Genomic DNA, 27,581 nt, shown 5'->3' on the forward strand with positions numbered 1-27,581 from the left:
GGTGAATGTGAGCCATTCCCAAAGTACAAGTGAAGCCGAGTGCAAAGTTCAGAGATTAATGATTTCGCTCTCATTGATTTCCAGGTTACTGCTATTTTCAAGAACTCCAAGGAATGCATTGATCAGAAAGTGTATCAAGCTGAAATCGGCAATGTCCCGGCTGCATTTGTCGATGGGTCCATAAATGGTGGTGACAGAAATGGAGCCAACAGTCTGGTGATTAAGAAAAAGTTGGATGCTGGCCGTGTGGAGATCCAGGCGAGTTACATTGGTACAACTCTGATAGTGCGGCAGGTGGGGAAGCACCTGGGCTTCACCATCCTCATGCCGGAGGAAGTGGCAAGTTCACACACACAGGAGCAGGACCTGCAGCTCTGTGTATCAGGCTGTCCATTCACAGAAAGACTTCCCTGGATCGCCCCCCTCCACACTGCACAAGAGGCCAAAGCCAAATGCAAAGAGGGGCTGCTGGTGGAAGATGTCTACTTTGAGTGTTGTGTCTTTGATATCCTGGGGACTGGTGATCCCAATGTTTCACTGGCAGCATTTCGGGCTATGGAAGATGGTACAATGTTACACCCAGATAAGGAAACGTTTCATGTGTTCAGGAACAGTGTGTCTGGCAGGCCGTCCCTCTGCTGTGTGCTCCTGTTGGCTTCTGCACTGTGGGCACTGTGTCTGCAACAGGCAACTTTTCCTGTAAAAACCTGGGGGCCGAAAAACAGTCAGTGAGTGATATTGAACAAAGAACTAATATTTGTTTTCCTGCACTGAGTGCCCATGTGTGAACCAGACCCAGGCTTGCAGCTTTTCACTTCATGTTTTACAAACCCATTTTGGGCATGAATGTAAAACTGAAACTTCAGTGACTGAGCCGCCTTGGAAATGCACCAGGGCCCTTTGAGTGATTGATGTTTAAACCACAAACACATGACTGCATCTCCATTTCTAGATTTCTCAGCTGTCACATCATATAATAATGTGCAGAGACCTCTCTGTGCAGTCAGGTATCCCCCCGGCCCTGTACACAGTCCTGTTAGATATCTCCCTGTACACAGTCCTGTTAGATATCTCCCCGTACACAGTCTGTTAGATATCCCCCCGTACACAGTCTGTTAGATATCCCCCCGTACACAGTCTGTTAGATATCTCCCCGTACACAATCCTGTTAGATATCCCCCCGTACACAGTCTGTTAGATATCCCCCCGTACACAGTCTGTTAGATATCCCCCCGTACACAGTCTGTTAGATATCCCCCCGCACACAGTCCTGTTAGATATCTCCCCGTACACAGTCCTGTTAGATATCCCCCCGTACACAGTCTGTTAGATATCTCCCCATAAACAGTCTGTCAGATATCCCCCCATACACAGTCCTGCCAGATATCCCCCCGTACACAGTCCTGTTAGATATCCCCCTCACACAGTCTGTTAGATATCCCCCGTACACATTCCTGTTTGATATCCCCCGTACACAGTCTGTTAGATATCCCCCATACACAGTCCTGTTAGATATCCACCCGGACACAGTCTGTTAGATATCCCCCATACACAGTCCTGTTAGATATCCCCCCGTACACAGTCTGTTAGATATCTCCCCGTACACAGTCCTGTTAGATATCCCCCGGACACAGTCCTGTTAGATATCCCCCTGTACACAGTCTGTTAGATATCCCCCATACACAGTCCTGTTAGATATCCCCCCGTACACAGTCTGTTAGATATCCCCCCCGCACACAGTCCTGTTAGATATCTCCCCGTACACAATCCTGTTAGATATTCCACGGACACAGTCCTGTTAGATATCCCCCCGTGCACAGTCTGTTAGATATCCCCCGAACACAGTCCTGTTAGATATCCCCCCGTACACAGTCTGTTAGATATCTCCCCGTACACAGTCCTGTTAGATATCCCCCCCGTACACAGTCTGTTAGATATCCCCCGTACACAATCCTGTTAGATATCTCCCCGTACACGGTTCTGTTCGATATTCCCCGTACACAGTCCTGTTAGATATCCCACCGTACACAGTCTATTAGATATCCCCCGTACACAGTCCTGTTAGATATCCCCCCGTACACAGTCAGTTAGATATCCCCCGCACACAGTCTGTTAGATATCTCCCCGTACACAGTCCTGTTAGATATTCCACGGACACAGTCCTGTTAGATATCCCCCCATGCACAGTCTGTTAGATATCCCCCGAACACAGTCCTGTTAGATATCCCCCCGTACACAGTCTGTTAGATATCTCCCCGTACACAGTCCTGTTAGATATCCCCCCCATACACAGTCTGTTAGATATCCCCCGTAAACAGTCCTGTTAGATAAACCCCCGTACCCAGTCTGTTAGATATCCCCCGCACACAGTCCTGTTAGATATCTCCCCGCACACGGTTCTGTTAGATATTCCCCGTACACAGTCCTGTTAGATATCCCACCGTACACAGTCTATTAGATATCCCCCGTACACAGTCCTGTTAGATATCCCCCCGTACACAGTCAGTTAGATATCCCCCGCACACAGTCTGTTAGATATCTCCCCGTACACAGTCCTGTTAGATATCCCCCGGACACAGTCCTGTTAGATATCCCCACGTACACTGTCTGTTAGATATTCCCCATACACAGTCCTGTTAGATATCCCCCCGTACACAGTCTGTTAGATATCCCCCCGTACACAGTCTGTTAGATATCCCCGCACACACAGTCCTGTTAGATATCTCCCCGTACACAGTCCTGTTAGATATTCCCCGTACACAGTCCTGTTAGATATCTCCCCGTACACAGTCCTGTTAGATATCACCCCCGTACACAGTCCTGTTAGATATTCCCCGTACACAGTCTGTTAGATATCCCCCTGTACACCGTCCTGTTAGATATCCCCCGTACACAGTCCTGTTAGATATCTCCCCGGACACAGTCCTGTTAGATATCTCCCCGTACACAGTCTGTCAGATATCCCCCCATACACAGTCCTGCCAGATATCCCCCCGTACACAGTCCTGTTAGATATCCCCCTCACACAGTCTGTTAGATATCCCCCGTACACATTCCTGTTTGATATCCCCCGTACACAGTCTGTTAGATATCCCCCATACACAGTCCTGTTAGATATCCACCCGGACACAGTCTGTTAGATATCCCCCATACACAATCCTGTTAGATATCCCCCCGTACACAGTCTGTTAGATATCTCCCCGTACACAGTCCTGTTAGATATCCCCCGGACACAGTCCTGTTAGATATCCCCCTGTACACAGTCTGTTAGATATCCCCCATACACAGTCCTGTTAGATATCCCCCCGTACACAGTCTGTTAGATATCCCCCCCGCACACAGTCCTGTTAGATATCCCCCGTACACAGTCCTGTTAGATATCTCCCCGGACACAGTCCTGTTAGATATCTCCCCCGTACACAGTCCTGTTAGATATTCCCCGTACACAGTCTGTTAGATATCCCCCTGTACACCGTCCTGTTAGATATCCCCTGTACACAGTCCTGTTAGATATCTCCCCGGACACAGTCCTGTTAGATATCTCCCCGTACACAGTCCTGTTAGATATTCCCCGTACACAGTCCTGTTAGATATCCACTCCGTACACAGTCTGTTAGATATCCCCCGTACACAGTCTGTTAGATATCTCCCCGTAAACAGTCTGTTCGATATCTCCCCATACACAGTCTGTTAGATATCCCCCCATACACAGTCCTGTTAGATATCCTCCGTACACAGTCCTGTTAGATATCCCCCATACACAGTCCTGTTAGATATCCCCCCGTACACAGTCTGTTAGATATCCCCCATACAGAGTCCTGTTAGATATCCCCCCGTACACAGTCTGTTAGATATCTCCCCGTACACAGTCTGTTAGAAATCTCCCCGTATACAGTCCTGTTAGATAAACCCCCGTACCCAGTCTGTTAGATATCCCCCGCACACAGTCCTGTTAGATATCTCCCCGCACACGGTTCTGTTAGATATTCCCCGTACACAGTCCTGTTAGATATCCCACCGTACACAGTCTATTAGATATCCCCCGTACACAGTCCTGTTAGATATCCCCCCGTACACAGTCAGTTAGATATCCCCCGCACACAGTCTGTTAGATATCTCCCCGTACACAGTCCTGTTAGATATCCCCCGGACACAGTCCTGTTAGATATCCCCACGTACACAGTCTGTTAGATATTCCCCATACACAGTCCTGTTAGATATCCCCCCGTACACAGTCTGTTAGATATCCCCCCGTACACAGTCTGTTAGATATCCCCGCACACACAGTCCTGTTAGATATCTCCCCGTACACAGTCCTGTTAGATATTCCCCGTACACAGTCCTGTTAGATATCTCCCCGTACACAGTCCTGTTAGATATCACCCCCGTACACAGTCCTGTTAGATATTCCCCGTACACAGTCTGTTAGATATCCCCCTGTACACCGTCCTGTTAGATATCCCCCGTACACAGTCCTGTTAGATATCTCCCCGGACACAGTCCTGTTAGATATCTCCCCGTACACAGTCCTGTTAGATATTCCCCGTACACAGTCCTGTTAGATATCCACTCCGTACACAGTCTGTTAGATATCCCCCGTACACAGTCCTGTTAGATATCCCCCGTACACAGTCTGTTAGATATCTCCCCGTAAACAGTCTGTTCGATATCTCCCCATACACAGTCTGTTAGATATCCCCCCATACACAGTCCTGTTAGATATCCTCCGTACACAGTCCTGTTAGATATCCCCCATACACAGTCCTGTTAGATATCCCCCCGTACACAGTCTGTTAGATATCCCCCATACAGAGTCCTGTTAGATATCCCCCCGTACACAGTCTGTTAGATATCTCCCCGTACACAGTCTGTTAGAAATCTCCCCGTATACAGTCCTGTTAGATATCACCCCCATACACAGTCCTGTGAGATATTCCCCGTACACAGTCCTGTTAGATATCCCCCGGTACACAGTCCTGTTAGATATCCCCCCGTACACAGTCTGTTAGATATCCCCCGTACACAGTCCTGTTAGATATCCCCCCCGTACACAGTTTGTTAGATATCCCCCGTACACAGTCCTGTTAGATATCCCCCCGTACACATTCTGTTAGATATCCCCCGTACAGAGTCTGTTAGATATCCCCCTGTACACAGTCTGTTAGATATCCCCACGTACACAGTCCTGTTAGATATCTCCCCGTACACAGTCCTGTTCCATATTCCCCGTACACAGTCCTGTTAGATATCCCCCATACACAGTCCTGTTACATATCCCCCCGTACACAGTCTGTTAGATATCCCATCGTACACAGTCTGTTAGATATCCCCCCCGGACACAGTCTGTTAGATATCCCCCCGTACACAGCCCTGTTAAATATCCCCCTTACACAGTTTGTTAGATATCCCCCCATACACAGTCTGTTAGATATCCCCCCGTAGACAGCTCTGTTAGATATCCCCCGTACACAGTCTGTTAGATATCCCCCCATACACAGTCTGTTAGATATTCCCTGTACACAGTCTGTTAGATATCCCCCGTACACAATCCTGTTAGATATCCCCCGTACACATTCTGCTAGATATCCACCGTACACAGTCCTGTTGGATATCCCCCGTAGAGAGTCTGTTAGATATCCCCCGTGCACAGTCCTGTTAGATATCTCCCGTACACAGTCCTGTTAGATATCCCCCGTACACAGTCATAGAAACATAGAAACATAGAAAATAGGTGCAGGAGTAGGCCATTCGGCCCTTCTAGCCTGCACCGCCATTCAATGAGTTCATGGCTGAACATTCAACTTCAGTACCCCATTCCTGCTTCCTCACCATACCCCTTGATTCCCCTAGTAGTAAGGACTCCTTTTTGAATATATTCAGTGAACTTGCCTCAACAACTTTCTGTGGTAGAGAATTCCACAGGTTCACCACTCTCTGGGTGAAGAAATTCCTCCTCATCTCGGTCCTAAATGGCTTACCCCGAATCCTATGACTGTGTCCCCTGGTTCTGGACTTCCCCAACATTGGGAACATTCTTCCTGCATCGAACCTGTCTAACCCCATCAGAATTTTAAACGTTTCTATGAGGTCCCCTCTCATTCTTCTGAACTCCAGTGAATACAAGCCCAGTTGATCCAGTCTTTCTTGATAGGTCAGTCCCGCCATCCCGGGAATCAGTCTGGTGAACCTTCGCTGCACTCCCTCAATAGCCAGAATGTCCTTCCTCAGGTTAGGAGACCAAAACTGTACACAATACTCCAGGTGTGGCCTCACCAAGGCCCTGTACAACTGTAGCAACACCTCCCTGCCCCTGTACTCAAATCCCCTCGCTATGAAGGCCAATATGCCATTTGCTTTCTTAACCGCCTACTGTACCTGCATGCCAACCTTCAATGACTGATGTACCATGACACTCAGGTCTCTTTGCACCGCCCCTTTTCCTAATCTGTCACCATTCAGATAATAGTCTGTTTCTCTGTTTTTACCACCAAAGTGGATAACCTCACATTTATCCACATTATACTTCATCTGCCATGCATTTGCCCACTCACCTAACCTATCCAAGTCGCTCTGCAGCCTCATAGCATCCTCCTCGCAGCTCACACTGCCACCCAACTTAGTGTCATCCGCAAATTTGGAGATACTACCTTTAATCCCCTCGTCTAAATCATTAATCATTAATGTACAGTGTAAACAGCTGGGTCCCAGCACAGAACCTTGCAGTACCCCACTAGTTACTGCCTGCCATTCTGTAAAGTCCCCATTTACTCCTACTCTTTGCTTCCTGTCTGACAACCAGTTCCCAATCCATGTCAGCACACTACCCCCAATCCCATGTGCTTTAACTTTGCACATTAATCTCTTGTGTGGGACCTTGTCGAAAGCCTTCTGAAAGTCCAAATATACCACATCAACTGGTTCTCCCTTGTCCACTCTATTGGAAACATCCTCAAAAAATTCCAGAAGATTTGTCAAGCACGATTTCCCTTTCACAAATCCATGCTGACTTGGACCAATCATATCAACTCTTTCCAAATGCACTGCTATGACATCCGTAATAATTGATTCCATCATTTTACCCACTACCGATGTCAGGCTGACCGGTCAAAAATTCCCTGTTTTCTCTCTCCCTCCTTTTTTAAAAAGTGGGGTTACATATCCCTGTTAGATATCCCCCGTACAAAGGACTGTTAGATATCTCCCCGTACACAGTCCTGTTAGATATCCCCCCCGTACACAGTCTGTTAGATATCCCCCCAGTACACAGTCTGTTAGATATCCCCCGGACACAGTCCTGTTAGATATCACCCCGCACACAGTCTGTCAGATATCTCCCCGTACACAGTCCTGTTAGATATCACCCCCGTACACAGTCCTGTTAGATATCCGCCGTACACAGTCTGTTAGATAACCCCCTGTACGCAGTCCTGTTAGATATTCCCCGAACACAGTCCTGTTATATATCCCCCCGTACACAGTCTGTTAGATATCCCCCCGTACACAGTCTGTTAGATATCCCCTTGTACACAGTCCTGTTAGATATCCCCCCGTACACAGTCCTGTTAGATATCCCCCCGTACACAGTCCTGTTAGACATCCCCCGTACACAGTCTGTTAGATATCTCCCCATATACAGTCTGTTAGATATCCCCCCATACACAGTCCTGTTAGATATCCCCCCGTACACAGTCTTGTTCGATATCCCCCGTACACAGTCTGTTAGATATCCCCCGGACACAGTCCTGTTAGATATCCCCCGTACACAGTCTGTAAGATATCCCCCGAACACAGTTTGTTAGATATCCCCCATGCACAGTCCTGTTAGATATCCCCCCGTACACAGTCTGTAGATATCTCCCCGTACACAGTCTGTTAGATATCCCCCCATACACAGTCCTGTTAGATATCTCCCCGTACACAGTCCTGTTCGATATTCCCCGTACACAGTCCTGTTAGATATCCCCCCGTACACAGTCTGTTAGATATCCCCCGTACACAGTCCTGTTAGATATCCCCCCATACACAGTCCTGTTAGATATCCCCCATACACAGTCCTGTTAGATATCCACCGTACACAGTCCTGTTAGATATCCCCCGTACACAGTCCTGTTAGATATCCCCCGTACACAGTCCTGTTAGATATCCCCTGCACACAGTCCTGTTAGATATCCCCCATACACAGTCCCGTTTGATATCCCCCGTACAAAGTCCTGTTAGATATCTCCCCATACACAGTCCTGTTAGATATCGCCCGTACATAGTCCTGTTAGATATCCCCCGTACACAGTCCTGTTAGATATCCCCCGTACAGAGTCCTGTTAGATATCCCCCGTACACAGTCCTGTTAGATATCCCCTGCACACAGTCCTGTTAGATATCCCCCCATACACAGTCCTGTTAGATATCCCCCACACACAGTCCTGTTAGATATCCACCGTACACAGTCCTGTTAGATATCCCCCGTACACAGTCCTGTTAGATATCCCCCGTACACAGTCCTGTTAGATATCCCCTGCACACAGTCCTGTTAGATATCCCCCATACACAGTCCTGTTTGATATCCCCCGTACAAAGTCCTGTTAGATATCTCCCCATACACAGTCCTGTTAGATATCGCCCGTACACAGTCCTGTTAGATATCCCCCGTACACAGTCTGTAAGATATCCCCCGAACACAGTTTGTTAGATATCCCCCATGCACACTCCTGTTAGATATCCCCCCGTACACAGTCCTGTTAGATATCCCCCCGTACACAGTCCTGTTAGACATCCCCCGTACACAGTCAGTTAGATATCTCCCCATATACAGTCTGTTAGATATCCCCCCATACACAGTCCTGTTAGATATCCCCCCGTACACAGTCTTGTTCGATATCCCCCGTACACAGTCTGTTAGATATCCCCCGGACACAGTCCTGTTAGATATCCCCCGTACACAGTCTGTAAGATATCCCCCGAACACAGTTTGTTAGATATCCCCCATGCACAGTCCTGTTAGATATCCCCCCGTACACAGTCTGTAGATATCTCCCCGTACACAGTCTGTTAGATATCCCCCCATACACAGTCCTGTTAGATATCTCCCCGTACACAGTCCTGTTCGATATTCCCCGTACACAGTCCTGTTAGATATCCCCCCGTACACAGTCTGTTAGATATCCCCACACACAGTCCTGTTAGATATCCCCCCATACACAGTCCTGTTAAATATCCCCCATACACAGTCCTGTTAGATATCCACCGTACACAGTCCTGTTAGATATCCCCCGTACACAGTCCTGTTAGATATCCCCCGTACACAGTCCTGTTAGATATCCCCTGCACACAGTCCTGTTAGATATCCCCCATACACAGTCCTGTTTGATATCCCCCGTACAAAGTCCTGTTAGATATCTCCCCATACACAGTCCTGTTAGATATCGCCCGTACATAGTCCTGTTAGATATCCCCCGTACACAGTCCTGTTAGATATCCCCCGTACAGAGTCCTGTTAGATATCCCCCGTACACAGTCCTGTTAGATATCCCCTGCACACAGTCCTGTTAGATATCCCCCCATACACAGTCCTGTTAGATATCCCCCATACACAGTCCTGTTAGATATCCACCGTACACAGTCCTGTTAGATATCCCCCGTACACAGTCCTGTTAGATATCCCCCGTACACAGTCCTGTTAGATATCCCCTGCACACAGTCCTGTTAGATATCCCCCATACACAGTCCTGTTTGATATCCCCCGTACAAAGTCCTGTTAGATATCTCCCCATACACAGTCCTGTTAGATATCGCCCGTACACAGTCCTGTTAGATATCCCCCGTACACAGTCTGTAAGATATCCCCCGAACACAGTTTGTTAGATATCCCCCATGCACAGTCCTGTTAGATATCCCCCCGTACACAGTCTGTAGATATCTCCCCGTACACAGTCTGTTAGATATCCCCCCATACACAGTCCTGTTAGATATCTCCCCGTACACAGTCCTGTTCGATATTCCCCGTACACAGTCCTGTTAGATATCCCCCCATACACAGTCCTGTTTGATATCCCCCGTACAAAGTCCTGTTAGATATCTCCCCATACACAGTCCTGTTAGATATCGCCCGTACATAGTCCTGTTAGATATCCCCCGTACACAGTCCTGTTAGATATCCCCCGTACAGAGTCCTGTTAGATATCCCCCATACACAGTCTGTTAGATATCCCCCCGTACACAGTCTGTTAAATATCCCCCATACACAGTCCTGTTAGATATCCACCATACACAGTCCTGTTAGATATTCCCCGTACACAGTCCTGTTAGATATCCCCCGTACACAGTCCTGTTAGATATCCCCTGCACACAGTCCTGTTAGATATCCCCCATACACAGTCCTGTCTGATATCCCCGTACAAAGTCCTGTTAGATATCTCCCCATACACAGTCCTGTTAGATATCGCCCGTACATAGTCCTGTTAGATATCCCCCGTACACAGTCCTGTTAGATATCCCCCGTACAGAGTCCTGTTAGATATCCCCTGTACACAGTCCTGTTAGATATCCCACCTTACACAGTCCTGTTAGATATCCCCACGTACACAGTCCTGTTAGATATCCCCCATACACAGTCTGTTAGATATCCCCCCGTACACAGTCTGTTAGATATCCCCCATACACAGTCTGCTAGATATCCCCCCGTACACAGCCCTGTTAGATATCCCCGTACACATTCTGTTAGATATCCCCCCATACACAGTCCTGTTAGATATCCCTCGAACACAGTCTGTTAGATATCCCCCGTACACAGTCCTATTAGATATCCTCTGTACACAGAATGTTCGATATCCCCCGTACACAGTCTGCTAGATATCCCCTGTCCACAGTCTGTTAGATATCCCCCCGTTCACAGTCCTGTTCGATATCCCCCGTGCACAGTCTGTTAGATATCCCCCGTACATAGTCTGTTAGATATCCCCTGTACACAGTCCTGTTAGATATCCCCCCTTACACAGTCCTGTTAGATATCCCCCGTACACAGTCCTGTTAGATATCCCCCCATACACAGTCTGTTAGATATTCCCCATACACAGTCTGTTAAATATCCCCCCGGACACAGTCTGTGAGATATTCCCCGTACACAGTCCTGTTAGATATCCCCCGTACACAGTCTGTTCGATATTCCCCGTACACAGTCCTGTTAGATATTCCCCGTACACAGTTCTGTGAGATATCCCCTGAACACTGTCCTGCTAGATATCCCCCCTTACACACTCCTTTTAGATATCCCCCGTACACAGTCCTGTTAGATATCTCCCCGTACACATTCCTGTTAGATATCCCCCGTACACAGTCCTGTTCGATATCCCCCGTACACAGTCCTGTTCGATATCTCCTGTACACAGTCCTGTTAAATATACCCCCTTACACAGTCCTGTTAGATATCCCCCGTACACAGCACTGTTAGATATCCCCCGTACACAGTCCTGTAAGATATCCCCTGTACACAGTCCTGTTAGATATCCCCCGCACACATTCTGTTAGATATCCCCCCATACACAGTCTGTTAGATATTCCCCATACAGAGTCTGTTAGATATCCCACCGGACACAGTCGGTTAGATATTCCCCGTACACAGTCCTGTTAGATATCCCCCATACACAGTCTGTTTGATTTTCCCCGTACACAGTCCTGTTAGATATTCCCCGTATACAGTCTGTTAGATATCTCCCGTACACAGTCCTGTTAGATATCCCCCGTACACAATCTGTTAGATATCCCCCATGCACAGTCCTGTTAGATATTCCCCGTATATTGTCTGTTAGATATCCCCCGGACACAGTCTGTTTGATATCCCCCCGTACACAGTCCTGTTAGATATCCCCGTACAAAGTCTGTTAGATATTCCCCGTACACAGTCTGTTAGATATCCCCCCATACACAGTCTGTTAGATATCCCCCGTACAAAGTACTGTTAGATATCCCCCGTATACAGTCCGGTTAGATATCCCCCCGTACAGAGTCCTATTAGATATCCCCTGTACACAGTCCTGTTAGATATCCCACCTTACACAGTCCTGTTAGATATCCCCCCGTACACAGTCCTGTTAGATATCCCCTATACACAGTCTGTTAGATATCCCCCCGTACACAGTCTGTTAGATATCCCCCATACAAAGTCTGCTAGATATCCCCCCGTACACAGCCCTGTTAGATATCCCCGTACACATTCTGTTAGATATCCCCCTGTACACAGTCCTGTTGGATATTCCCCGTACACAGTCCTGTTAGATCTCTCCCCGTACACGGTCTGTTAGATATCTCCCCGTACACAATCTGTTAGATATCCCCCCATACACAATCCTGTTAGATATTTCCCCGTACACAGTCCTGTTCGATATTCCCCGTACACAGTCCTGTTAGATATTACCCCTGCACACAGTCTGTTAGATATCCCCCATACACAGTCCTGTTAGATATCCCCCTGTTTAAAGTCTGTTAGATATACCCCGTACACAGTCTGTGAGATATCCCCCTGTACACAGTCTATTTGATATCCCCCATACACAGTCCTGTTAGATATCCCCCATACACAGTCCTGTTAGATATCCCCCGTACAAAGTCCTGTTAGATATCTCCCCGTACACATTCCTGTTAGATATCCCCTGTACACAGTCCTGTTAGATATCCCCTGTACACAGTCCTGTTAGATATCTCCTGTACACAGTCCTGTTAGATATACCCCCTATCACAGTACTGTTAGATATCCCCCATACACAGTCCTGTTAGATATCCCCCGTACACAGTCCTGTTAGATATCCCCCATGCACAGTCCTGTTAGATATCCCCCGTACACAATCTCTTAGAGATCCCCTGTAAACAGTCCTGTTAGATATCCCCCATACACAGTCCTGTTATATATCCCCCGTACACAGTCCTGTTAGATATCCCCCGTACACAGTCCTGTTAGATATCCCCCGTACACAGTCCTGTTAGATATCTCCCCGTACACATTCCTGTTAGATATCCCCCGTACACAGTCCTGTTCGATATCCCTCGTACACAGTCCTGTTCGATATCTCCTGTACACAGTCCTGTTAAATATACCCCCTTACACAGTCCTGTTAGATATCCCCCATACACAGTCCTGTTAGATATCCCCCCACACACAGTCTGTTAGTTATCCCCCCGTACACAGTCTGTTAGATATTCCCCATACACAGTCTGTTAGATATCCCCCGTACACAGTCCTGTTAGATATCCCCCGTACACAGTCCTGTTAGATATCTCCCCGTACACAGTCCTGTTAGATATCCCCCGTACACAGTCCTGTTAGATATCCCCCATACACAGTCCTGTTAGATATCTCCCCGTACACATTCCTGTTAGATATCCCCCGTACACAGTCCTGTTCGATATCCCCCGTACACAGTCCTGTTCGATATCTCCTGTACACAGTCCTGTTAAATATACCCCCTTACACAGTCCTGTTAGATATCTCCCCGTACACATTCCTGTTAGATATCCCCCGTACACAGTCCTGTTCGATATCCCCCGTACACAGTCCTGTTCGATATCTCCTGTACACAGTCCTGTTAAATATACCCCCTTACACAGTCCTGTTAGATATCCCCCATACACAGTCCTGTTAGATATCCCCCCACACACAGTCTGTTAGTTATCCCCCCGTACACAGTCTGTTAGATATTCCCCATACACAGTCTGTTAGATATCCCCCCGTACACAGTCTGTTAGATATGCCCCGTACACAGTCCTGTTAGATATACCCTGAACACAGTCTGTTCGATATTCTCTGTACACAGTCCTGTTAGATATTCCCCATACACAGTCTATTAGATATCCCCCGTACACAGTCCTGTTAGATATCCCTCGTACACAGTCCTGTTAGATATCCCCCGTACACAATCTGTTAGATATCCCCCATATACCGACCTGTTAGATATCGCCCGTACACAGTACTGTTAGATATCTCCCGTACACAGTCTGTTGGATATTCTCCACACACAGTCCTGTTATATATTACCCTTACATAATGATGTTATATATCCCCCGTACACAGTGCTGTTAGATATCCCCCATACACAGTCCTGTTAGATATCCCCAGTACACAGTTCTGTGAGATATCCCCTGAACACAGTCCTGTTAGATATCCGCCGTACACAGTCCTGTTAGATATCCCCCCGTACACAGTCTGTTAGATATCCCCCGTGTTCAGTCCTGTTAGATATCCCCAGTACACAGTATGTTGGATATCCCCCATACACAGTCCTGTTAGATATCCCCCCATACACAGTCTGTTAGATATCCCCCCGCACACAGTCCTGTTAGATATCCCCCGTACACAGTCTGTTAGTTGTCCCCCACTACACAGTCTGTTAGATATACCCCCCGTACACAGTCTTGTCAGATATCCCCCATACAGAGTCTGTTAGATATCCCCCTGTTCACAGTCTGTCAGATATGCCCCTGTTCACAGTCTGTTAGATATCCCCCGAACACAGTCTGTTAGATATCCCCCCGTGCACAGTCTGTTAGATATCCCTCTGTACGCAGTCTGTTAGATATCCCCCCCGTACAAAGTCTGTTAGATATACCCCGTACACAGTCTGTTAGACATCCCCCCGTACACAGTCTGTTAGATATCCCCCGAAGACAGTCTGTTAGATATTCCTCCCGTACACAGTCCTGTTAGATATCCCCCCGTACACAGTCTGTTAGATATCCCCCCGTAGACAGCCCTGTAAGATATCCCCCGTACAGAGTCCTGTTAGATGTCCCCCGTACACAGTCTGTTAGATATGCTCGGTACACAGTTCTGTTAGATATCCCCCGTACACAGTCTGTTAGATATTCCCTGTACACAGTCCTGTTAGATATTCCCCGTACACAGTCTGTTAGATATCCCCCGTACACAGTCCTGTTAGATATCCCCCGTACACAGTCCTGTTAGATATCTCCCATACACAATCTGTTAGATATCCCCCATACACCAACCTGTTAGATATCCCCCGTACACAGTCCTGTTAGATCTCCCCCGTACACAGTCTGTTAGATATTCTCCACACACAGTCCTGTTAGATATTACCCATACATAGTGCTGTTAGATATCCGCCCGTACACAGTCTGTTATATATCCCCCGCAGACAGTCTGTTCGATATCCCCCGTACACAGTCCTGTTAGATATCCCCCCCGTACACAGTCTGTTTGATATCCCCCCGTACACAGTCCTGTTAGATATCCACGTACAAAGTCTGTTAGATATTCCCCGTACACAGTCTGTTAGATATCCCCCCATACACAGTCTGTTAGATATCCCCCGTACAAAGTACTGTTAGATATCCCCCCGTATACAGTCCGGTTAGATATCCTCCCATACACAGTCTGTTAGAAATCCCCCTGTACACAGTCCTGTTGGTAATTCCCCGTACACAGTCCTGTTAGATCTCCCCCTGTACACGGTCTGTTAGATATCTTCCCGTACACAGTCTGTTAGATATCCCCCCATACACAATCCTGTTAGATATCTCCCCGTACACAGTCCTGTTCGATATTCCCCGTACACAGTCCTGTTAGATATCCCCCCCGTACACAGTCTGTTAGATATCCCCCATACACAGTCCTGTTAGATATCCCCCCGTACACAGTCTGTTAGATATCCCCCTGTACACAGTCTGTTCGATATCTCCCCACACACAGTCCTGTTAGATATCCCCCGTAGACAGTCCTGTTAGATATCACCCCGTACACAGTCCTGTTAGATATTCCCCGTACACAGTCCTGTTAGATATCCCCCGTACACAGTGCTGTTAGATATCCCCCGTACACAGTCCTGTTAGATATCCCCCCCGTACACAGTCTGTTAGATATCCCCCGTACACAGTCCTGTTAGATATCCCCCCCGTACACAGTCCTGTTAGATATCCCCACATACACAGTGTGTTAGATTTCTCCCCGTACACATTCCTGTTAGATATCACCCAGTACACAGTATGTTAGACATCCCACATACACATTCCTGTTAGATATCCCCCCATACACAGTCTGTTAGATATCCCCCCGTACACCGTCTGTTAGATATCCCCCACACACAGTCCTGTTAGATATCCCCCGTACACAGTCTGTTAGGTGTCCCCCACTACACAGTCTGTTAGATATACCCCCCGTACACAGTCCTGTCAGATATCACCCTTACAGAGTCTGATAGATATCCCCCAGGACACAGTCTGTCAGATATGCCCCCGTTCACAGTTTGTTCGATATCCCCCGTACACAGTCTGTTAGATATACCCCCGTACACAGTCTGTTAGATATCCCCCTGTACGCAGTCTGTTAGATATCCCCCGCACACAGTCCTGTTAGATATCCCCCGTACACAGTCTGTTAGGTGTACCCCACGACACAGCCTGTTAGATATACCCCCGTACACAGTCCTGTCAGATATCCCCCGTACAGAGTCTGTTAGATATCCCCCAGGACACAATCTGTCAGATATCCCCCCGTACACAGTCTGTTAGATATCCCCCTGTACGCAGTCTGTCAGATATCCCCCCGTACAAAGTCTGTTAGATATACCCCGTACACAGTCTGGTAGATATCCCCCCGTACAAAGTCTGTTAGATATACCCCGTACACAGTCTGGTAGATATCCCCCCGTACACAGTCTGTTAGATATCCCCCGTACACAGTATGTTAGATATTCCCCCTGTACACAATCCTGTTAGATATCCCCCCGTACACAGTCTGTTAGATATCGCCCCGTAGACAGCCCTGTAAGATATCCCCCGTACACAGTCTGTTAGATATCCCCCCGTACACAGTCTGTTAGATATTCCCCGTACACAGTCTGTTAGATATCCCCCGTACACAGTCCTGTTATATATCCCCCGTACACATTCTGTTAGATATGACCCGTACACAGTCCTGTTAGATAACCTCCGTACACAGTCTGTTAGATATCACCCGTACACATTCCTGTTAAATATCCCCTGAACACAGTCTGTTAGATATCCCACCTCACACAGTCCTGTTAGATATCCCCCCGTACACAGCCCTGTTAGAAATCCCCCGTACACAGTCTGTTAGATATCCCCCCATACACAGTCCTGTTAGATATCCCCGTACACAGTCTGTTAGATATCTCCCGTACACAGTCCTGTTAGATAACCTCCGTACACAGTCTGTTAGATATCACCCGTACACATTCTGTTAGATATCCCCCGTACACAATCTGTTAGATATCCCCCCGTACACAGTCCTGTTAAATATCCCCTGAACACAGTCTGTTAGATATCCCACCTCACACAGTCCTGTTAGATATCCCCCCGTACACAGTCCTGTTCGATATTCCCCCATACACAGTCCTGTTAGATATCCCCTGTACACAGTCCTGTTAGATATCCCCTGTACACAGTCTGTTAGATATCCCCCGTACACAGTCTGTTAGATATCCCCACGTACACAGCCCTGTTAGATAACCCCCGTCCACAGCACTGTTAGAAATCCCCCGTACACAGTCCTTTTTAAATAACCTCCGTACACAGTCTGTTAGATATCCCCCGTACACAGTCTGTTAGATATCCCCCGTACACAGTCTGTTAGTAATCCCCCCGTACACAGTCCTGTTAAATATCCCCCGTACACAGTCTGTTAGATATCCCCCATACACAGTCCTGTAAGATATCCCCCGTACACAGTCCTGTTAGATATCCCCCGTACACAGTCCTGTTAGATATCCCCCGTACCCAGTCCTGTTAGATATCCCCTGTGCACAGTCCTGTTAGATATCCCCCGTACAAAGTCCTGTTAGATATCTCCCCATACACAGTCCTGTTAGATATCGCCCATACACAGTCCTGTTAGATATCCCCCGTACACAGTCTGTTAGATATCCCCCGTACACAGTCTGTTAGTAATCCCCCCGTACACAGTCCTGTTAAATATCCCCCGTACACAGTCTGTTAGATATCCCCCATACACAGTCCTGTAAGATAACCCCCGTACACAGTCCTGTTAGATATCCCCCGTACACAGTCCTGTTAGATATCCCCCGTACCCAGTCCTGTTAGATATCCCCTGTGCACAGTCCTGTTAGATATCCCCCGTACAAAGTCCTGTTAGATATCTCCCCATACACAGTCCTGTTAGATATCGCCCGTATACAGTCCTGTTAGATATCCCCCGTACACAGTCCTGTGAGATATCCCCCGTGCACAGTCCTGTTAGATATCCCCCGGACACAGTCTGTTAGATATCCCCCGCACACAGTCTGTGAGATATCCCCCGTACATAGTGCTGTTAGATATCCCCCGTACAAAGTCCTGTTAGATATCTCCCCGTACACAGCCCTGTTAGATATCCCCCGTACACAGTCCTGTTAGATATCCCCCGTACACAGTCCTGTTAGATATCCCCCGTACCCAGTCCTGTTAGATATCCCCTGTGCACAGTCCTGTTAGATATCCCCCGTACAAAGTCCTGTTAGATATCTCCCCATACACAGTCCTGTTAGATATCGCCCGTATATAGTCCTGTTAGATATCCCGCCGTACACAGTCCTGTTAGATATCCTCCGTACACAGACTGTTAGATATCCCCCGTACACAGTCTGCTAGATATCCCCTGTCCACAGTCTGTTAGATATCCCCCCATACACAGCCCTGTTAGATATCCCCCGTACACAGTCTGTTAGATATCCCCCATACATAGTCTGTTAGATATCCCCCGTACAAAGTTTTTTAGATATCCCCCGTGCACAGTCCTGTTCGATATCCCCCGTAACCAGTCCTGTTAGATATCCCCCGTGCACAGTCCTGTTAGATTTCACCCGTACACAGTCCTGTTAGATATCCCCTGTCCACGGTCCTGTTAGATATCCCCTGTACACAGTCCTGTTAGATATCCCCCGTACACAGTCTGTTAGATATCCCCTGTACACAGTCTGTTAGATATCCCCACGTACACAGCCCTGTTAGATATCCCCCCTACACAGTATTTTAGATATCCCCCATGCACAGTCCTGTTAGATATCCCCCGTACACAGTCCTGTTAGATATCCCCCGTACACAGTCCTGTTAGATATCCCCCGTACACAGTCCTGTTAGATAGCCCCCGTACACAGTCCTGTTCGATATCCCCAGTACACAGTCCTGTGAGATATCCCCTGTATGCTGTCCTGTTAGATATCCCCCCCTTACACAATCCTGTTAGATATCCCCCATACACAGTCCTGTTAGATATCCCCCCCTACACAGTCTGTTAGATCTCCCCCCGTACACAGTCTGTTACATTTCACCCGTACGCATTTTGTTAGATATCCCCCTGTACACAGTCTGTTAGATATCCCCCAAGTACACAGTCTGTTAGATATCCCCCCGTACACCGTCTGTTAGATATCCCCCGCACACAGTCCTGTTAGATATCCCCCGTACACAGTCTGTTAGATATCCCCCACTACACAGTCTGTTAGATATACCCCCCTGTACACAGTCCTGTCAGATATCCCCCGTACAGAGTCTGTTAGATATCCCCCAGGACACAGTCTGTCAGATATGCCCCCGTTCACAGTCTGTTAGACATCCCCCGTACACAGCCCTGTTAGATAACCTCCGTACACAGTCTGTTAGATATCACCCGTACACATTCTGTTAGATATCCCCCGTACACAATCTGTTAGATATCCCCCCGTACACAGTCCTGTTAAATATCCCCTGAACACAGTCTGTTAGATATCCCACCTCACACAGTCCTGTTAGATATCCCCCCGTACACAGTCCTGTTCGATATTCCCCCGTACACAGTCCTGTTAGATATCCCCTGTACACAGTCCTGTTAGATATCCCCTGTACACAGTCTGTTAGATATCCCCCGTACACAGTCTGTTAGATATCCCCACGTACACAGTCCTGTTAGATATCCCCTGTACACAGTCCTGTTAGATATCCCCCGTACACAGTCTGCTAGATATCCCCCATACACAGTCCTGTAAGATATCCCCCGTACACAGTCCTGTTAGATATCCCCCGTCCACAGCACTGTTAGAAATCCCCCGTACACAGTCCTTTTTAAATAACCTCCGTACACAGTCTGTTAGATATCCCCCGTACACAGTCTGTTAGATATCCCCCGTACACAGTCTGTTAGTAATCCCCCCGTACACAGTCCTGTTAAATATCCCCCGTACACAGTCTGTTAGATATCCCCCATACACAGTCCTGTAAGATATCCCCCGTACACAGTCCTGTTAGATATCCCCCGTACACAGTCCTGTTAGATATCCCCCGTACCCAGTCCTGTTAGATATCCCCTGTGCACAGTCCTGTTAGATATCCCCCGTACAAAGTCCTGTTAGTTATCTCCCCATACACAGTCCTGTTAGATATCGCCCATACACAGTCCTGTTAGATATCCCCCGTACACAGTCCTGTGAGATATCCCCCGTGCACAGTCCTGTTCGATATCCCCCGGACACAGTCTGTTAGATATCCCCCGCACACAGTCTGTTAGATATCCCCCGTACATAGTGCTGTTAGATATCCCCCGTACAAAGTCCTGTTAGATATCTCCCCGTACACAGCCCTGTTAGATATCCCCCGTACACAGTCCTGTTAGATATTCCCAGTACACAGTCCTGTGAGATATCCCCCCGTACACAGTCTGTTAGATATCCCCCCGTACACAGTCTGTTACATTTCCCCCAGACACAGTCTGTTAGATATCCTCCTGTACACAGTCCTGTTCGATATTCCCCGTACACAGTCCTGTTCGATATCCCCCAAGTACACAGTCTGTTAGATATCCCCCGTACAGAGTCTGTTAGATATACTCCAGGACACAGTCTGTCAGATATGCCCCCGTTCACAATCTGTTAGATATCCCCCGTACACAGTCTGTTAGATATCCCCCCGTACACAGTCTGTTAGATATCCCCCTGTATGCAGTCTGTTAGATATCCCCCCGTACAAAGTCTGTTAGATATACCCCATACACAGTCTGTTAGATATCCCCCCGTACACAGTCTGTTAGATATCGCCCGTACACAGTCTGTTAGATATTCCCCGTACACAGTCCTGTTAGATATCCCCCCGTACACAGTCTGTTAGATATCCCTCCGTAGACAGCCCTGTAAGATATCCCCCGTATACAGTCTGTTAGATATCCTCCCGTACACAGTCTGTTAGATATTCCCCGTACACAGTCTGTTAGATATCCCCCGTACACTGTCCTGTTATAGATCCCCGTACACATTCTGTTAGATATGACCCGTACGCAGTCCTGTTAGATATCCCCCGTACACAGTCTGTTAGATATCCCCCCGTACACTGACTGTTAGATATCCCCCCGTACACAGTCCTGTTAGAAATCCCCCGTACACAGTCTGTTAGATATCCCCCCATACACAGTCCTGTTAGATATCCCCGTACACAGGCTGTTAGATATCTCCCGTACACAGTCCTGTTAGATAACCTCCGTACACAGTCTGTTAGGTATCCCCTGTACACAGTCCTGTTGGATATCCCTCGTACACAGTCCTGTTAGATATCCCCCATACAAAGTCCTGTTCGATATCTCCCCATACACATCCTGTTAGATATCGCCCGCACACAGTCCTGTTAGATATCCCCCGTACACAGTCCTGTTAGATATCCCCCGTACAGAGTCCTGTTAGATATCCCCTGTACACAGTCCTGTTAGATATCCCACCTTACACAGTCCTGTTAGATATCCCCCCGTACACAGTCCTGTTCGATATTCCCCCGTACACAATCTGTTAGATATCCCCCCGTACACAGTCTGTTAGATATCCCCCGTACACAGTCTGCTAGATATCCCCTGTCCACAGTCTGTTAGATATCCCCCCGTACACAGTCCTGTTAGATATCCACCGTACACAGTCTGTTAGATATCTCCCGTACATAGTCTGTTAGATATCCCCCGTACACAGTCCTGTTAGATATCCTCCATACACAGACTGTTAGCTATCCCCCGTACACAGTCTGCTAGATATCCTCTGTCCACAGTCTGTTAGATATCCCCCCGTACACAGTCCTGTTAGATATCCACCGTACACAGTCTGTTAGATATCTCCCGTACATAGTCTGTTAGATATCCCCCGTACAAAGTTTTTTAGATATCCCCCGTGCACAGTCCTGTTAGATATCCCCCGTAAACAGTCCTGTTAGATATCCCCCGTACACAGTCCTATTAGATATCCCCCCGTACACAGTCTGTTAGATATCCCCCGCAGACAGTCTGTTAGATATCCCCCCCTACACAGTCTGTTAGATATTCCCCCGTACGCAGTCTGTTAGATATCCCCCGTACACAGTCCTGTTCGATATTCCCCCTACACAGTCTGTTAGATATCCCCCGTACACAGTCATGTTCGATATCCCTAGTACACAGTCTGTTGGATATCCCCCCGTACACAGTCCTGTTAGATATCCACCGTACACAGTCCCGTTAGATATCCCCTGAACACAGTCTGTTAGATATCCCCCCGTACACAGTCCTGTTAGATTTCCACCGTCCACAGTCCTGTTAGATATCCCCCGTACACAGTCTGTTAGATATCCCCCTGTATGCAGTCTGTTAGATATCCCCCCGTACAAAGTCTGTTAGATATACCCCATACACAGTCTGTTAGATATCCCCCCGTACACAGTCTGTTAGATATCGCCCGTACACAGTCTGTTAGATATTCCCCGTACACAGTCCTGTTAGATATCCCCCCGTACACAGTCTGTTAGATATCCCTCCGTAGACAGCCCTGTAAGATATCCCCCGTATACAGTCTGTTAGATATCCTCCCGTACACAGTCTGTTAGATATTCCCCGTACACAGTCTGTTAGATATCCCCCGTACACTGTCCTGTTATAGATCCCCGTACACATTCTGTTAGATATGACCCGTACGCAGTCCTGTTAGATATCCCCCGTACACAGTCTGTTAGATATCCCCCCGTACACTGACTGTTAGATATCCCCCCGTACACAGTCCTGTTAGAAATCCCCCGTACACAGTCTGTTAGATATCCCCCCATACACAGTCCTGTTAGATATCCCCGTACACAGGCTGTTAGATATCTCCCGTACACAGTCCTGTTAGATAACCTCCGTACACAGTCTGTTAGGTATCCCCTGTACACAGTCCTGTTGGATATCCCTCGTACACAGTCCTGTTAGATATCCCCCATACAAAGTCCTGTTCGATATCTCCCCATACACATCCTGTTAGATATCGCCCGCACACAGTCCTGTTAGATATCCCCCGTACACAGTCCTGTTAGATATCCCCCGTACAGAGTCCTGTTAGATATCCCCTGTACACAGTCCTGTTAGATATCCCACCTTACACAGTCCTGTTAGATATCCCCCCGTACACAGTCCTGTTCGATATTCCCCCGTACACAATCTGTTAGATATCCCCCCGTACACAGTCTGTTAGATATCCCCCGTACACAGTCTGCTAGATATCCCCTGTCCACAGTCTGTTAGATATCCCCCCGTACACAGTCCTGTTAGATATCCACCGTACACAGTCTGTTAGATATCTCCCGTACATAGTCTGTTAGATATCCCCCGTACACAGTCCTGTTAGATATCCTCCATACACAGACTGTTAGCTATCCCCCGTACACAGTCTGCTAGATATCCTCTGTCCACAGTCTGTTAGATATCCCCCCGTACACAGTCCTGTTAGATATCCACCGTACACAGTCTGTTAGATATCTCCCGTACATAGTCTGTTAGATATCCCCCGTACAAAGTTTTTTAGATATCCCCCGTGCACAGTCCTGTTAGATATCCCCCGTAAACAGTCCTGTTAGATATCCCCCGTACACAGTCCTATTAGATATCCCCCCGTACACAGTCTGTTAGATATCCCCCGCAGACAGTCTGTTAGATATCCCCCCCTACACAGTCTGTTAGATATTCCCCCGTACGCAGTCTGTTAGATATCCCCCGTACACAGTCCTGTTCGATATTCCCCCTACACAGTCTGTTAGATATCCCCCGTACACAGTCATGTTCGATATCCCTAGTACACAGTCTGTTGGATATCCCCCCGTACACAGTCCTGTTAGATATCCACCGTACACAGTCCCGTTAGATATCCCCTGAACACAGTCTGTTAGATATCCCCCCGTACACAGTCCTGTTAGATTTCCACCGTCCACAGTCCTGTTAGATATCCCCCGTACACAGTCTGTTAGATATTCCCCCGTACACAGTCCTGTTAGATATCCCCCGTACACAGTCTGTTAGATATTCCCCCGTACACAGTCCTGTTAGATATCCACCGTACACAGTCCTGTTCGATATCCCCCCGTACACAGTCTGTTGGATATCCCCCCGTACACAGTCCTGTTAGATATCCCCCATACACAGTCTGTTAGATATCCCCCCGAGTTAGCAGAAAGCAGCGCACATTTACAAATTGGCGCTGAAAGACACCATTGTTTTTATCGAAGATTTTGGAGGGAGTCAAGAACACTCTATAAAATAAACCATGAAGTTCAACTTTTTTTTAACCTGTCAAATAATGAATACAGCAAAGAATGACTAAGAAAGCAATAAAGACAGGAAAGATAGATTACAAAAGTAAACTTGCGCAAAACATAAAAACAGATATTAAAAGCTTTTACCGATATATAAAACGGAAAAAAGTGACGAAAGTAAATGTTGGTCCTTTAGGAGATGAGAAGGGGGATTTAATAATGGGAAATGTGGAAATGGCTGAGACCTTAAACAATTATTTTGCTTTGGGTCTTCACAGTGGAAGACACAAAAACCATGGCAAAAATTGCTGGACACGGGAATGTGGGAAGGGAGGACCTTGAGATAATCACTGTCACTAGCCGGGTATTGCTGGACAGGCTACTGGGACTCAAGGTAGACAAGTCCTGTGGTCCTGATGAAATGCATCCCAGGGTATTAAAAGAGATGGCGGAAATTATAGCAGATGCATTCATTGTAATCTACCAAAATACTCTGGACTCTGGGGAGGTACCAGCGGATTGGAAAGCAGCTAATGTAACGCCACTGTTTAAAAAAGGGGGCCGACAAAAGGCAGGTAACTATAGGCCGGTTAGTTTAACATCTGTAGTGGGGAAAATGCTTAAAACTATCATTAAGGAAGAAATAGCGGGACATCTAGATAGGAAAAGTGCAATCAAGCAGACGCAACATGGATTCATGAAGGGGAAATCATGTTTAACTAATTTACTGGAATTTTTGAGGATATAACGAGCATGGTGGATAAAGGTGTACCGATGGATGTGGTGTATTTCGATTTCCAAAAGGTGCCACACAAAAGGTTACTGCAGAAGATAAAGGTACGCGGAGTCAGAGGAAATGTATTTGCATGGATCGAGAATTGGCTGGCTAACAGAAAGCAGAGAGTCGGGATAAATGGGTCCTTTTCGGGTTGGAAATCGGTGGTTAGTGGTGTGCCACAGGGATCGGTGCTGGGACCACAACTGTTTACAATATACATAGATGACCTGGAAGAGGGGACAGAGTGTAATGTAACAAAATTTGCAGATGACACAAAGATTAGTGGGAAAGCTGGTTGTGTAGAGGACACAGAGAGGCTGCAAAGAGATTTAGATAGGTTAAGCGAATGGGCTAAGGTTTGGCAGATGGAATACAATGTCGGAAAATGTGAGGTCATCCACCTTGAACAAAAAAACAGTAAAAGGGAATATTATTTTAATGAGGAGAAATTACAACATGCTGCGGTGCAGAGGGACCTGGGGGTCCTTGTGCATGAATCCCAAAAAGTTAGTTTGCAGGTGCAGCAGGTAATCAGGAAGGCGAATGAAATGTTGGCCTTCATTGTGAGAGGGATGGAGTACAAAAGCAGGGAGGTCCTGCTGCAACTGTACAGGGTATTGGTGAGGCTGCACTTGGACTACTGCGTACAGTTTTGGTCACCTTACTTAAGGAAGGATATACTAGCTTTGGAACGGGTACAGAGACGATTCACGAGGCTGATTCCGGAGATGAGGGGGTTACCTTTATGATAGATTGAGTAGACTGGGTCTTTACTCATTGGAGTTCAGAAGGATGAGGGGTGATCTTACAGAAACATTTAAAATAATGAAAGGGATAGACAAGATAGAGGCAGAGAGGTTGTTTCTACTGGTCGGGGAGACTAGAACTGGGGGCACAGCCTCAAAATACGGAGGAGCCAATTTAAAACCGAGTTGAGAAGGAATTTTTTCCCCCAGAAGGTTGTGAATCTGTGGAATTCTCTGCCCAAGGAAGCAGTTGAGGCTAGCTCATTGAATGTATTCAAATCACAGATAGATAGATTTTTAACCAATAAGGGAATTAAGGGTTATGGGGAGCGGGCGGGTAAGTGGAGCTGAGTCCACGGCCAGATCAGCCATGATCTTGTTGAATGGCGGAGCAGGCTCGAGGGGCTAGATGGCCTACTCCTGTTCCTAATTCTTATGTTCTTATGTTCTTATGTTTTTGATTTCAGAAATTTTCTTTTTTCTTCTCACTCACACGCCACTACTGAACGTGTTGAAGCAGGGCTGAGGGTCGTAGCTTTGGCCGGCAGAATTGGCCCCGCTTCCGGAAACAGGGTCTAGGGGCTCGGAGCTTGCCTGGAAAACAAGCCAGGGAGGGGTGGCGGGTGGCGGGTGGGTGGGGAGGGATGGAGGTGCTGACCAATCGGAAGGCTTATGCATTGAACCTGGGAGCAAGGTCCTGATTGGAAGGCTTCTGAAGACTGCAATGAGTTTGGGGGAGGAGAGAGAAGGGGAGAAGTCACAAGACTGCAATTAGTTGTGGTGGCGGGGGCGGAAGAGAGAAGTTTTAATAATCGAACAAATAATGAAAATGATTCAGTTTTAATGTTTAACAGTTTGTACTTAATTAACTTTAATAAAATTATTCTTGTATCAAACATTAAAGTTTTCAGTTACGATCACTTACAAACTTTAAAATCATATACAAACTTTAAGATCACTTTCCAATAAATGTGTAAATTTACATAACTTACAAAAAACTTTTAATTTGAGAACAGTTACAACAGTAACAATAATAATAATAACAACAACAGCAGCAAAGAAAGGCTGCACCCATCTCTCCTCCACCTTATTCTAAGACCGCCCGCCGCGCTTGTTCTTGGTGACTCCACCCCTGCCCGCAGGCGGTGGCGCAGTGTTTCTGGGGTTGGTACCAAGCTTATTCTTTCTAAGATCTTTGGTAGGGCGCACCTGGGGGCGGGGACCAGGGGGGCAGCAGGCGGTAATGTGGAGGGCCCAAGCGGCAATGTGATGGGCCTGGCTTGGGGCTCTTCAGAGGCTGATGTGAGGATTGGAGTGGGAGTTGATTTTATCAATGGACACGGGGTATGGGCATGCTCCCTTATTGCAGCATCTAAGTCCAACATGCCGTTCCTCATGTGCCCTGACAGTGTATCAATGACCTGTAACATTCCCTTCCTCATGTTGAGCAAAACTGTCTCAACTACCTGTGACATTCCCTCCCTCAGGTTCAGTGATAGTGTTTGCACTCTCTCCGACATTCCCTCCCTGATGTTCACTGACATCGTTCCCATTTCTCGTGA

At 47.4% G+C, this 27,581-nt stretch overlaps 1 protein-coding gene across 1 annotated transcript in view; it reads left to right on the plus strand.

The window, feature by feature from the left end:
* Positions 1 to 27,581, plus strand: part of LOC139266600 (repulsive guidance molecule A-like) — a 119,516-nt gene that overhangs the window by 21,936 nt on the left and 69,999 nt on the right. The window contains exon 3 of the mRNA XM_070884196.1: positions 85 to 724. Coding sequence (XP_070740297.1) covers positions 85 to 724 — 640 coding nt within the window. The remainder of the gene's footprint in view (positions 1 to 84; positions 725 to 27,581) is intronic.

This window comes from Pristiophorus japonicus, chromosome 7, assembly GCF_044704955.1.
Source record: "Pristiophorus japonicus isolate sPriJap1 chromosome 7, sPriJap1.hap1, whole genome shotgun sequence".
In the NCBI taxonomy this organism is placed as follows: domain Eukaryota; kingdom Metazoa; phylum Chordata; class Chondrichthyes; family Pristiophoridae; genus Pristiophorus; species Pristiophorus japonicus.